We start from the raw sequence: 13,919 nt of genomic DNA on the forward strand, positions 1-13,919 counted from the left end.
GCTTCAGAACAATTAATGTAGAGCTTAACAAAGACTGATGCTCAGCTCTAACTTGACAATGAGCTATGACCACGAGTCTGTGTGAGTTAGAATTGGGCAGCTTTAGTAATAGATTAGCAAGCGGACTGCACATCCTTTTCTGGCCCCTACTTGCCCCCTGATTTTCCTGTTGTCCTACAACTATTGTCTTCCATTTCACATGCAGACAAACACAAAATAGAACCCATTGCCCTCAGTTTATTCACTGGCTTCAACTGTTGCAATCTGCTGAAAGATCTGCTGAAAGATCTGCTTGCATCCGAAGACTGCAAGCACAATTAATGGCCGATGAACCAAACTGTGTACACATAAACACATAGATCAGTTAACATCTCTCAAGTCTGCATATCCTGGCATAAATACAGCATTTCACAATAAGAAGAGTGATTCAGGGTAGATCATCATCATTTTGAACTGAAAGGTCTCACATCAGTCCTTCCACAACCAGTTTTTGTCTATCTCCAATGCCAAATAATCTTCAAGGCTACAGTTCAGACTTGAAGTATAACGGGTCTGTCACTGTGTCTTTATCTGTCCTTGGATCAGGAGCCTCTCGCCGAAGGGAAGGGGCTGACAAGTACTGCCCCATGTGTGGCAGCTTTGTGAGCCCTGTGATGAGAGATAGATGCTTGTTCCCTGTGCCCTTTCTCATTGTTGACTCTCATGTTTTGATCAACTTTGTTTGACCTCACCATTCAGTGGTGCTTGGCTTGACAGTCACTATATCTGCCACTTGGTTGTGTCAGTAAAGTGTAAAATGCAGCAGCAGGATAAGATGTAGTCTCGTAATGGCCACTGGACAAAATTGGAGACAAACTAAAACATTCAGTAAAACATCTTTAAATAATCAATCAATCAATCAATCAATCAATCAATCAATCGATCAATCAATCAATCAATCAAAATTTATTTATAGAGCACTTTACAGTCCAAGTGGACACAATGTGCTGTACATTAAAACAATAAATTAATACATAAAAGACACTAAAGACAAAGCTCACACGACGCATAAAATGCAAATAAAAACAATACAATAAAACAACCATACAATAAAACAATAAAATCAATACAACTAAAACAAGAAATGTCAACTTAAGTTTTCAAAGGCCAGAGAAGAGAGGTGGGTTTTAAGAAGAGACTTAAAAACAGACAGTGAAGATGCCTGTCTAATGTGCAGAGGTAGATCGTTCCACAGTTTAGGAGCTGCTACAGCAAAAGCTCGGTCCCCTCTGTGCTTGCACTTGGTTTTGGGCACACTTAGGAGCAGTTGATTGGCTGACCTGAGAGAACCGGTGGGGCTAAAGGCATGTAGCAGCTCAGAGATGTAGGGTGGAGCAAGGCCATTAAGACGCTTAAAAGCAAATAAAAGAATCTTAAAATGGATCCTATGATGTAAAGGCAGCCAGTGGAGTGAGGCTAAAATGGGGGAAATATGGTCATATTTACGCGTTCCAGTTAAAAGACGAGCTGCAGCGTTCTTTGCAGCTTGTATTTATCTATTTATGCAAAATACTTTCTATACTACACACATTAAAACATTAAAAACACATTTCTTTACCACTTGTATCTTTTTACTCATACAAAATGGAAACTGATCTACTTTAACTATGCACATGTGTTATTTTCTATTCATTTCATATGGCATTTTGGTCTTGTGTAATCTTTGCTGTGTTTCAGACAGGACACCTTTTGCCTGGACCCGTGAGCAACGGCAAACATGAGCGTAGCTTTCACAGGCAAATAACTTTTCCTTTGAAAGCCTCCTCTGAGAACATCTGCACAGGAACATCTGGGAATGGCAGGAAATTCGGCATCTCTCAGCGTGACGTGCAATTAATGTTTTTCAAGTACTTCAGAGGGATGAGCAGAGTATTGAGCCCTGCAACCTCCAAACCCTGACAGAATTTATGGAGTCCAGCAGCAAGTGGTTCTCATTACCCATGTCATCTTCCAAACAAATTGCCGTATTGGGCTCCCAGCTGGAGTGCTGGGGTCTCCAAGCATAATTACTGTTATATTACGTTTTCAGAATATGCCCACACCATTGTTCCAGTTGTTGTCATCCATACACTTGTGTGTGATGTGAAGGCGACAGAGGAGGATTTTCATGTCATTAATGCTTGCTACAGTGTACACACACGCATTATCCTCCCGAGTAAAACCACAGAACGAGAAACGTCTGTTAATAACAGGAATCCCCCACCAGTGTGAGGGGGCATTCCAGTTCCAGTTTAGAGACCAACCAGTTTCAATAGTGTCCACCTGGCAGTGGGGAGCTACAAATTGTCCGCAACCTGATTACTTCTTGTAATAACCTCATGATTTATTTGAATGTTTATTGTGGAATCTTTGGTGCATCATTTATCATTATCTGAGGGGAGTATATTGGGTAGAAAGGTATTTTACTCATTTCGGGTTTCATGGTTCCCAACAGACTGTAAAGTGTTTTGTTTTCCCTCTATTAAAAATGTTTACCTCTTTTCAAAAAAAAAAAAACCTCAACCCAAAACAAGCTTCTGCAAATGATGCTAGGGTTATTTTTTCATTTAGGGGTTGTAGATAAGGGGTTAATGTCATCAATACTGCAAGTGTAATACACTATCAGAGTACTGAGAGCCCATATTGCACCTCCTATTTATGTCCTGTGCTCCTTCAAGCCAAGCAGGTGCTCAGTTGAGTTGCATCCAGTGATTTAGAGAAGCATGTCCAACCCATTATCCTCTCCTCATCCATGCCTGTCTCAGTGGATTCTTTCTTCCTGCCAGCATTTTACATTGTGTCTGCAGCTAACAAGGACACAATGGAGTGCAAGTTTATATGAGCGAGTATAAGATCTCAGCAACACCAGTTGAGATAAGATACAAGTACACTTTTTAAACTATTATCTGAATTGCCCGAAACACCGTCCTTTTCTCTCAGCGTATAAAAATTTAAAACTCTAGCTACACTACACAAGAGATCACTTGATGTCACGTTAAACAGCTTTTGAAAGAGCATTTAAATGTAAACAATATTTTTTCATTTATGGTATAATTTTTTATTTGCATTATAATGTCTCTTACAACAACACAGGCTGGAAAACTAAAGCACTGATAAGGGAGTAAGGTATGTATTGGTACTATGTGCTATTTTCTGAGTATATCAATAGTATCAGTATGCTCAAATGCACAGCAGGAAAGAATGTATAAGCACAATAGTAGAAAAAAAACGTATTAAAAGCAACACTAAGTGAATATAACTATGAGTAAGAAGTATTTGTTTGCATGTTATTCAGATACAGACATTTACTGTATTTAAAATTGTTAATAACCTGCCTAATGGCCTAATGGTATTTCTTAGAATTGGATTTCTATATATGGTGTTCCAAGATAAACGTGTCATTACAGCCATTATTTCAATGATTTCTCTGCAATGTCTGACAATATCAAAGTTCACATGGGGATGGCCGGGTTGGGGAATAAAGAACATGGGCCATTTATGGCGGAAACCTGCAGATGTCTACAGCATATGTAATAGAGGTCTTAAGGTGTTACCTCAATTCAGTTGCAATTTCTGAATGCCAAGAGTAAAACTGTCCCTGTTGTCTAGCCAAATTTGATAATTTTGTACTGTTTGTACAGTATTTTCACCCCGATTTACGGTTCCCTCTTTGGTTACAATAAAGACGTTGTATATTGTTGTGTACATCTACTCAACTATTTTTATTTTATAACAGGATTCCTTAGAGTGCATCATTTAATGTCTTATTAATGTTTTAACAACAGTAAAGTAACTATAATCATTTGAATCTGGAACATTTAAACTTTCTAATTGTATGTTCCTTTCTGTCAATATTCAGAGTTGAGCAGCCACTGCTAAAGATGACTACTGGAGGTACAGTACGAGTATGACGAACGGAATAACATATTAACATATATGTTCTTATTCTACATGAAACATAAAGACATATGGAGTATATAATTGCTACTCTGTAAAGATATTTATTGTGCAGTTAGTACAGCTCATCCATACGAGGTGTCACATGGACTCAAGAGACAACAATAATGAAAGACTATATAACTTTGCTCTCTTCATATATTCTATCTGTGTAGTTTTACTAGAACCATCCCTCGAGTGAAGACCCCTCAAACTTCGAGTGGAATGTAAAACAGGTGCTGCACAATTGGTTCCTCCACAGCGGGGGCGAAAGAAAAACAGCCGCCCCTGCAGGAACCTGACTGACAGAACATCACATTCTCCAGCCAGCTGTGTCTCCAGATGATCCTTTACTTACACAGTCAGACTTAAGGGATAACACACACCATGCACACAACGTATTATGCATTCTCATTCAACTACATAAAAAAAAAATATTCCTCGGTAGCATATTTTCTGTTGGATTAGTCTTGATTGCACACTGTTTCTCATAAGACCAAAGATATGCTGATAAAAACAAATTAAATAATCTCAGCTCTTTCCTTGACACCTTGTGTGTTCTTCAAGTGGTGCTGTAACATCTGGCGTGGATTTATACATTGAGATCCTGGCTGGGGATTCAAAGAGAATAGTTTTTAATTGAATCCACTCCGAAGCCTGTGAGACTGAAAAGTCTTCTGGCAAGAACCATCCAATAGATACTCGCGTTGCTTTGTCATGTGACCTGTTTCACAGATTGAAATAGTTTTTTAACTCCTTTAAGCTCCTTTTTGCAGCATGGGCAGTCTTGTCCAGGCAAAGATAATTGCTTTGAATCATTTGCTGTCAAAAATAGCTCAATTCAAAAGATGAAAAAAAGTTTTTATTGAAAGCCTTTTCAAAACACTTGCACACAACAGTTGCGGTTGTGGTTTGTTCATGAGTGTCTACTGCTGCCTCCCTTCCACCAGTCCAGCCCTGACCATAGCACATACCGGCACAACACTAAACCTACTGCTTTGCAACAATACACACATTCACAGCCCGCAGACAGCAAATTGCTTCTCTCATTCCCCACCACGCCCTGCCTTCGTTCTCAGCCACCTGCAAAACAAACTGTGCTGGAAATTTCACTACAAATTACCCTGTGTCTGCCAAATCCCCCGGGGAGCAGAGGAAATCAAAACCCTGGATCTCCCTGCCCCCATAGAAACAGACCTCAGCCTCACTCACACAGAAATCAGGTAGATTGTATTTTTGTTTAGAATTCTAACATATTTTTAAATAAAATATATAAGATACTTTAATATCTTTGCTGGACTGAATTAGTAGTTTAATATCTTTGCTGGACTGAAGTTTTATTTGGCATTAAAAGTGGAGACAAGCTTTAAGCTAACCTTTCACCAAAAAGCTCATTCGAATGAAAGTGTCTGAAGGTGAAGAATAGAAACCATATGAAAATTCCCAGTTTACTTTTGTCAACACCAATTTTATGAACAACCCATACTCCCATGGGCTTCAGGTCAACATGACATGGTGAAACTAAGCCTCCCTTCGCACTAAGAAAGAGTGAAATCTGAGACCTGTTTCGCTTCAGGGGAAAATCAAAGGAAGGCACATACCTTAGCAGTGAATAATGATCAACAGCATAAACCAGCAACTTTAACATTATAAGGGCCACAGTGGCTCCTGGTGACGGCCCGCCAGAACTGCCAACAGACAGGAATGTCAGGGATAGAGAGTGAGTCAGTGGCCGATGTGCCAGAGAGATGAGTGTTGAAAGCTCCTTGGAAAAAGGATTAGGGCTGTTTATGTTGGCCAAGTGGCCCACTGCCAGCTGCTCAAGTGTGCAAACTTCTTAAAGCTGCAGAGCTTCGGGTTGGTCATGAATCTTTTCACTATATTTACCCTCCACCCAAGACTGTATGGATGGTTGTGCTTTGTTCGGTGGGAAAGCCCCCTTCGCTTCAGCCCCCACCTCCATAAAAGCACGCTCTACTCCAAAAATGTGCTAGATTCAGAACACCACCCCCCAAAACACAAAAACACACCCATACAACAGTGTGCATAAGTATATTAATTTACTTTCACCTTAAATATACAAGCAAAAGACCACTTAATGTATTTCAGTTGTATTAGAAGAAAAAAGGCAGCAATGTGTCAGCCAAACCTTTCCATGCACTGGCACGTACGGTTTAATACTAATCAGGCACACCATATTTGGACTGTTGGAGTTAAGAATCTGATTATATTAAGGACATCTGTCCTCTACAGGAGCAGACTTGATATGGATTTCATCAAATAAAGAAAGGCAGGGAGTAGAAGGGTCTAGGTTGGAGGTAAAAGAAAAAAATGGAGGAAGCGGGTGAGGGGTGGGGGGGAGGCCCATGTATCAACAGTAGGATAAGACTCAGCCTGGGAGAAGGCAGGGTGCCAGAGCTCTGCGGCCTGGAGCTAGATCAGAGCAGGGTTCGTGAGCTGCAGTTATGAGACGAGGGTCTCAGGTCATGGAATAATAAAAGGCATAGAGTCTCTGCAGGAATAGTGCTAAACTTCAACTTTTGTTCTAGAGTCTCAGAAAATACTAATATAGCTTGTCTTCCACCCCGTCACTGGTAGGTTGTAGGGCTACTGTTTGATGTAGATGCATATTTAACGCTTATAAAAAATATTTTTTATACATACAGTATATCCACCAACTTCCTAATCTATTCAGATCAGTTAAAAATGTCCCTTGAGGATGTGTCTTAAGGATTTGTTTGGCTTTAAATGCGGGTTACAAACTGTTTGGACAGCAGTGTCTGAGCATACTGTCTTTCAACCAGAAAATCCAGGTTCAAACGCCCTCACAATGAGCACCCATTGGACTGAACACTGAATGTCTGTAGTTTTAGCAGTGCTGGTGTGGTGCTGACCTTGTGCTTTGACTTCTGCACGGGGGGTGGGGTGGGGGGGGGTATGGGAGCAAGACAATTAATTTTGCCTGTGGGCCTTTACAATCTTGCCGGTTGTGTTACTGACCGAAATCATATTTTATTTTCTACTTTGTGCTTTGTTTTACTTGAGTGTTCTTTGTTTATTTGTAATTACAGCCGTTGATATTTAAAAACCTGACTGCAGTGTGCAAGGGTGTACAAATGACATGTTTTTAATTCAAGTTCACCCTTTCACTTTGAAGAATAGAGAGTGCTTGACAGGCTTGCCTATGAAGACTGGATTTCCCTCAACGCCAAATCAAGCAAGACTTGGAAAACTGGCATCAATCTATAACCTTCGCATAGTGTTTGTATCATGTAACTCCTCAGCAAATGTTTCCCCAAAATCCCTGTCACATTGCAGTTTACATACTGTATTTGTAGACTTTGGATTTTACTGTAAATACAAAGAGCAAAACATGTCCAAATTGGCTAGCTAACTCTCAACAGGACTCTCTCACATCCATGGGATTGGTGAGATTGTATAATAAACTCCTGACTGACATGTTTGGTTTACTAAACCTATATCACAGCAGTGCTCCACTCCAAGATCTAGTTGCTGCACAGACCTCACTTATCATTACAAACTAACTATTCTGACAGTCATTTGTAATAAAAAAAAAAATCGATGTCTCAAACCGGATGATCATCCCAGTCTGGAGTTGTCACAAACACACCACAGCAAAACTGTTTGTAAATGCTGCCATCTTTTGGTAACGGTGATTACTGCAACTACTCAAAACAGTAAAATTTGTATTAAAGGAAATGCCAAACTACATCCTATAGCTCCACAATATATATTAAGGTGTATATTTGCTTCCAGTAGTGAGTAGTCTTATCCCAGTACATTATGTTCTGTGTGTATTATCTGAATACACATAAATAAGTGTGATAAGATAATCTTGAAGAAAAACAACACACTGACAGCACAAGTGTTACTATTTGGTCATCACCACACATTTCAGTTAATGTTGTGATAAAGTGGTTAGAACATGATCAGATATTTCTTCTTCAGTTTCTTGTCTCTTGACAAAGCACTGATGCTGAACAATGTTCCACTTGTCTGCTTGCTTTTAGTGGCACTGAAAAGGCAACTGAAAAGAAACTGAAGTGAAATTGTTTTATTTCATATTCATCCAGTTTTTATTGCGTCAGTGGAGTTTTAGTTTTAATACAAAACATTGTGTTTTGTCAGTTAAATATACGAGAACACTTCCGAGACTCTTTCACACTACAAAGTTTGTATTCACGTAGGAACATGCTGAAGAAAAACATTATTGCACATCCATCATGTCAATTCTTCCGCCAAGTGATTTACAAATCGACAAACTTTTGGAAAAATGTGTCAACAAAACAGCTTTTCCCAGTTTCATTAAATTAAAATACTTTTCAAAGATGCACTGGGCAAACCACACAAATTCATCCTCCTTTTAAGGTGGTCTCCACAACCCATCAAACAAGATGGAGCATGCAATACTATATAAACCTGGCAATGAAGTTTTAAGGCACTTTTCTTAAAGCTCACACTTAATTCAGGCAACTGGACACTAAGTGTAATTTTCAAAAAGCAGCACTTTGCATTTCAAAGATAGCAAGGTGACGAATGAACACATACAACCTTACAAGATAAAGTATACTGCACCAAACTCTTACAGTTAACACAATTTACAGGTTTGCCACGGCGTTCATACCCAGAGAGAAGGCATGAGGTGCGTGGCAATAACTTAATGAACACGTAGACACAAAAAATAAGTTACAGCAAACAAGGCACACAAACAATGCTCAAACACATGTCAAACATAGTTTAACCTCGCATGGTTTGGCAACAGGGGAACACAATATATCTCCGATTTCATCTTTTTGCAAATACATTTAAAAAATATATTACTTTATTTGAACATATAAAGATTGCGCCTGATATACAACGCTGATATGTCAACACTTGAAGTGGCACTGGTGGAAAGGCAGGTTGTGGCAAAGCCAACACAGATGATTCCCCCCATAAAAATACATTTTTCGCTGGCAATTATTGTTCTGCTTGTATCATGTGTGAGGAGGTTCAAGGCACAACCATTTAATACCTCAAATTTTTGATAACACCTGAGGAACTGTAATCTCAACAAGAAGCAAATAATCAGGGATTAACAGTAATATTTCAGGAAACTCCCCATGAAAGACAACCACTGAAGTATCTTCCTCAAGCATTGTGGTTATAGTTGAAAAAGACAGTAAAATCCACTGTAGAAAACTAGACACATTGTGGTATTGCACAAGTTAAAATGTTTTGGCTTTATCTTGACTGTCACCTACTTCTGAGACCATCTAACCCAATGATCTTAAAAAATGACTCTGGTGTTCCCGGACTCAAGTCTGCACTATCCTGGTTCTTGAAAATGCTCAGGTGCTCGTGTAACATGGCCTGTCAATGAGGCATTTGAAGAGGTGGTCGATGACTGTGAAGCACCACTAGCATCTGTTGGTAAGGGCGCTCCGTTATCTTTTGTTTTAAAATAAATGACATAAAATAATGGCAGGACGATGCCTATCAGGAGCATGGCAACTACAGCGTTCCACCACTGGATGCCCCAGTCTGCCCCGTGACCGGTCAGGCGCTGTCCTCTGGAACCAAACTGTTGCCGTTTCTCTGAGCTGTCCAAGAAATCCTCATCTTGATCGTTCGTGGTCTGTATCAGTTTCTCAATATCATGGTCCACCTCCATTAGAAAGTCTGTGACCTCCTGTAGATGTGGCTGGGCTCTGGCTCTGTCCTGAGGCTTCACTGGTTTGTGGGATGAATACGGCATTTCTTCTTGAGAGTCACTTAGGCCCGGGTAAGTCTCTGTTAAAATGCTGTGTTTCTTAACAGGTATTTTGATAGATTTCAGTGCAAATATATCTTGTTCCTGCATAAGGTTGTTCACCCGCTTTATGTCTGCCACCTGTTAACAGAAACCGGAATGGAGGTGCATAGATGTCAACACTTAATATGCCACTGAACAGATCGACAGCAAAAAAACAGTGACTATCAAAAAGCTTTACCTTGCAGCCATATTGCAGAGCAAGCTTGTTGAGACTGTCACCATCCAACACCTCCCGTTCCAGCAGCTGAACGTTCCTCAGTCTGTCCAGCTCCTGCTCTTGGAAAATCCACGGCCTCATCTCCATAACATTGAGCTCCTCATCATCTGAGGACTCATTCGGCCTCCTGTTGAACATGTAAACCTGGCCATCTGCACTGGCATGGACATCCACTGGTGCCTGGAAAGCCCGTGGAGCGTGCTCCCCACGCCGCATAATGAAACGCCAGCCTGTAAGGAAAGTCCCAATTTCAACATTATAGCAGGGATACAATTAAAGATCACACACGAGAGCTTTTTTTTTTTTTAAAACATTAACTCCCAACTCAGTATCTTGTATCTCCGCTCCACTGCACTGTGTAACTGACCTATGTTGAGAATATTTTTTAGGTGTCTTAATTGATGTAACAGGGAAAGGTAAGACAGGTCTAGCTTAGAGTAATTTAGCTGACCCCATAAGTTCTTGACATTATAGCTTTAGGTATTTCTCACATGTACTTGTCCTTGTCAAGAAGACAACAATAGACTGATTAGTTAGAGACAGTAGCTCAGACGTCAGGCTAGCAGATATCAGTGTTCTCTGGGAATCTTACAAGATTAAGTCCTACAAGAACTCACTGGCTCCACAGATTAGAGTACAACTAATGGATAGTGAGAGATTCCAATATAACAAAGCATTGGAGTCTAAACATCAGATAAAAGTTGTTCTAGGTGAAAGGTGAACTAATAGAGAAACCTACAGGCACTAGTGGGAAGACAGAAACATAAAAGGGACCACAAGATGTTATCCTTCAGATTTGGTGTTGGCATTTGACGTGTTCACATGTTGTATGCTGGCACTGTATCTCCTCGGCCGGGCTCAAAAAACCACGCTATGTTAAGTCTTCATCAGTCTACGAAACGTCTTCACACCTCAACCTGGCTCACAACAATATCATTTCAACAACCTGGGGTTTTCTTTCATCATTCTTTCTGAGAAGACTCAAATGTTAAAAGTAGGACACCTCATCAACCAAGATCAAATTATACAATTTTGTTTGGATTCAACACACAGTCATGGCCTTATAGGAGGTGTATTTGTTGAATGCTGAAAAGTTGTTTAGTCTGTCATGTGGCAATTGGGAGTCCAGCAATTTATTAAACACACAATATCAGTTATCAACACAAAGTAAAAGTTGCCAAAAGGTGGGCAAGCATTCCTATTGCAGCCCAGTATTCATGTTAAATAAACCTAACATTAGGCCCCACAGTGACATCATAAATCTGTCATCAATCTCTCTAGCCCTGACATATCACGCCTTTATTCTGCCTTTGAATCTTACACTCAACCAAGCAAAGAGCAGCTACTTGGTGGCTTGACCCGGCCTTCTATCTACATTGTATCTGCTTAGACTAAACTGCAGTGGCCTCAATAAGCATCTGAATGACATAGCCCAATCAGCCCACTCACTATTACTAAGTTAACTGGAGATACCTAACACTTGTTTATTTATAGCCACTAGTCAGGTATAATAAACTTTTTATGAGTCATGTCTCTGGACCTTTGTCTTACCAAAGAAAGTAGCTTGAAAATACATTTGTGTGTGAATTTAAGAGTGCAGGAAAGTTTCCATGGTCATCGTGTGGGCACCCTCTCAATGACTACACAAAACTACAATGTTTTGTTTTTTTATAAACACGTTCATTTTAACATTGGTGATCATAAAAAGCTTTTAAAAAAGTACAGTTGGTAAACAACAATCTATATATGGTTAATTGTATGGATCACCTCCTCCCTTGACAATTTCATACTAATGTCACAAAACTTACTAGGACTCTGATTGTTCTGCTTTGCGTTAGCACCACAAAAAGCACGAGTTCACTTGCGGGCCGATAGTTTTTGTCCGGGTTTGAACAGCTCAAGTTACAGCTTTCATACCAACCTTAACGAACCAAAGCCAACAGTAAAACGCTCGTTTAAACCGCACTTTGCAGTGACAACACACGAATCACTGACGTTATAACTTAGATAACGTTTAATTACTAACGGTGGGCATTTATCTGTATTTTACTTAACGTTAGTAACTTATCCAAACTAAGTTAACTCTAGTTGCCTTACAACAGATGTTTTTAATCAAACTGAAACATTTAATTTATTCAAACAGAAAATATTGACGCCAAAATACGCATAGCTGAGCAAGCCGTTGGCTTCAAGGAGCACTTAAAGACAGCATTAACCTTAGCCAACGGGCTAACGGCAGCTAGCATATGCTAACAGGTTAGCTTTTGACACTCAGCGTGTGTTCACCCAACTATCGGCACCATGGCAGAAAGCAAATCAGCCAACTGTTTTAGCCAGCTCTTGTATTTGAGACCACATGGACAAATACTACTTACAGGAAAGGCAGTTTCACAGACCGATTTAAACTAAGACTGCTCTGTTACCATCTAGTTACCTTATCCAAATGCTTTGGCAACACTAATACAAGCCAGCGCCTCCCCAGCTTGACTTGCTAACATTGCAACAACAACTGGTGGCGGTGGCACTTGCTTCTGTTTAGCGTACATCTTCTTCGTTTGTATAAAATAGGGTGGCGCAAGATATGCACTACCGCCACCCACTGGAACAGAATATGACACAATCAATGAGCACGTGACACAACATTGACAACAATAACAACAATCATTTTTATATCCAAAGAACAAAAAACCTCAAGGGACATGATAATGATGATGCCAATAATTATATTGTTTATGTTATTTTATTTGTGTTGTTGTCATCTGCCTTGTGTGATAATGTGGACATCACTGCTGCATAAACATTTAATGGTTTTTCCATCTATGTGACCACTGCACGTGTTCACCTTCACATACCAAACCACTGAAAGTGGCATTTTTAATCTGATACATAGGCTTATCTGATGCCCCCCCCCCCCCCCCCCCCCCCCCCCCCCCCCCCCCTTTCCTCCTAGACACACACACACACACCACCACCACCACTAGATCTCAGAATATAAAATATGTGCACAATACGTACTAAAAGTAAAATAATACACACATCAATGCAACAATTTATTAAATGGCTTACAATCTGCACTAAAAATGAGTCCACATTACATAGTTTAGAAAATATCACTATACAGTTTCTTTTCTTCGTTGTTCATACACTGGAGGACAAACCCTGAACCCAAAACTGAGGTGTGTAATACAATAGTAGTTTCTGCGAAGATTATTTCCTCTTTAAAACTTAATTCATATCAAAACTCTACTCTATGTCTGACATCTGTTGGTAGAAAGTCATCATTACATCTAAGCCATTGAAGTACAGTAGCTGTCAGTTTCCCCCCTCTGTAAGTTACTCAGGGTTAAAAAATCCAAGAGGTTTTTAGAAAGGTCGGTGTAGTGATGGTGCAATCTTTGACAAATAGATGGGGCTATTGATCTTTCATTTCTATTGTCATTTGTTTCCTGTGAAGCAGCTGATCTGCTTATCAGATGAAGCTGATGCAGAGGGGGCTTTGGCAGGGGTGAAGCATTGTTTTTTAATTCCATTCTGTCATTGAATGCTATTGTTAGTTGGTATAGTATATTACGTTTGGTAGTTAATCCCAATAAACTACAGCAATGGTTAATCATCAGGTGGATGCTGCCCCCAAAATAGAGTAGGCCCGGAGTCCAACAGTGCATGAGCAAGATGCAAGCAAAGCTCAAAGAGATAACCTGCAATCTGTCCCATGCATGGCAAGTAGCCTACTATCAGGAACAAGGTATGAGCCCCACAGATATACCCATCAATAAAAATTATTAAATCTGGTCAGTTACAGGACTAAACACCATGAGCTGAAACCATGGTCAGCCTGACATTGTGCTATACTGCTCAGTCCATGTTGTTGACATATTGTTCTGACCCGTGTATACTACTGTTTTTACCCTGTGAAGAACTTTGACCAATGCA

General features: G+C 40.0%; 1 protein-coding gene across 3 annotated transcripts; it reads right to left on the reverse strand.

The window, feature by feature from the left end:
• Nucleotides 1-8,014: 8,014 nt before the first annotated feature.
• lysmd4 (LysM, putative peptidoglycan-binding, domain containing 4) lies at nucleotides 8,015-12,537 on the reverse strand. Of its 3 annotated transcripts, none has more exons than XM_046036736.1 (3): nucleotides 12,421-12,537; nucleotides 9,948-10,216; nucleotides 8,015-9,847 (listed from the first exon to the last, which is right to left on the reverse strand). In XM_046036736.1, exons 2-3 carry the CDS (start codon nucleotides 10,200-10,202, stop codon nucleotides 9,284-9,286), a joined length of 819 nt encoding a protein of 272 aa, XP_045892692.1. In that variant the 5' UTR covers nucleotides 10,203-10,216; nucleotides 12,421-12,537; the 3' UTR covers nucleotides 8,015-9,283. The 3 variants fall into 3 exon arrangements, with proteins under 3 accessions (XP_045892692.1, XP_045892691.1, XP_045892693.1); XM_046036735.1 differs by having other exon boundaries at nucleotides 12,362-12,503; XM_046036737.1 differs by lacking the exon at nucleotides 12,421-12,537 and adding an exon at nucleotides 11,795-12,203.
• Between the last annotated feature and the right edge of the window lie 1,382 nt (nucleotides 12,538-13,919).

The sequence above is a fragment of the Micropterus dolomieu genome, linkage group LG22 (genome assembly GCF_021292245.1).
Source record: "Micropterus dolomieu isolate WLL.071019.BEF.003 ecotype Adirondacks linkage group LG22, ASM2129224v1, whole genome shotgun sequence".
NCBI lineage: Eukaryota > Metazoa > Chordata > Actinopteri > Centrarchiformes > Centrarchidae > Micropterus > Micropterus dolomieu.

Bases quoted from the DNA above. Each gene is read 5' to 3' on its own strand.
- lysmd4 (XM_046036736.1), bottom strand. From the start codon at position 10,202: ATGCGGCGTGGGGAGCACGCTCCACGGGCTTTCCAGGCACCAGTGGAT. The intron at 9,848-9,947 runs GTAAAGCTTTTT...TTCTGTTAACAG, and splicing joins CTCTGCAATATGGCTGCAAG to GTGGCAGACATAAAGCGGGT.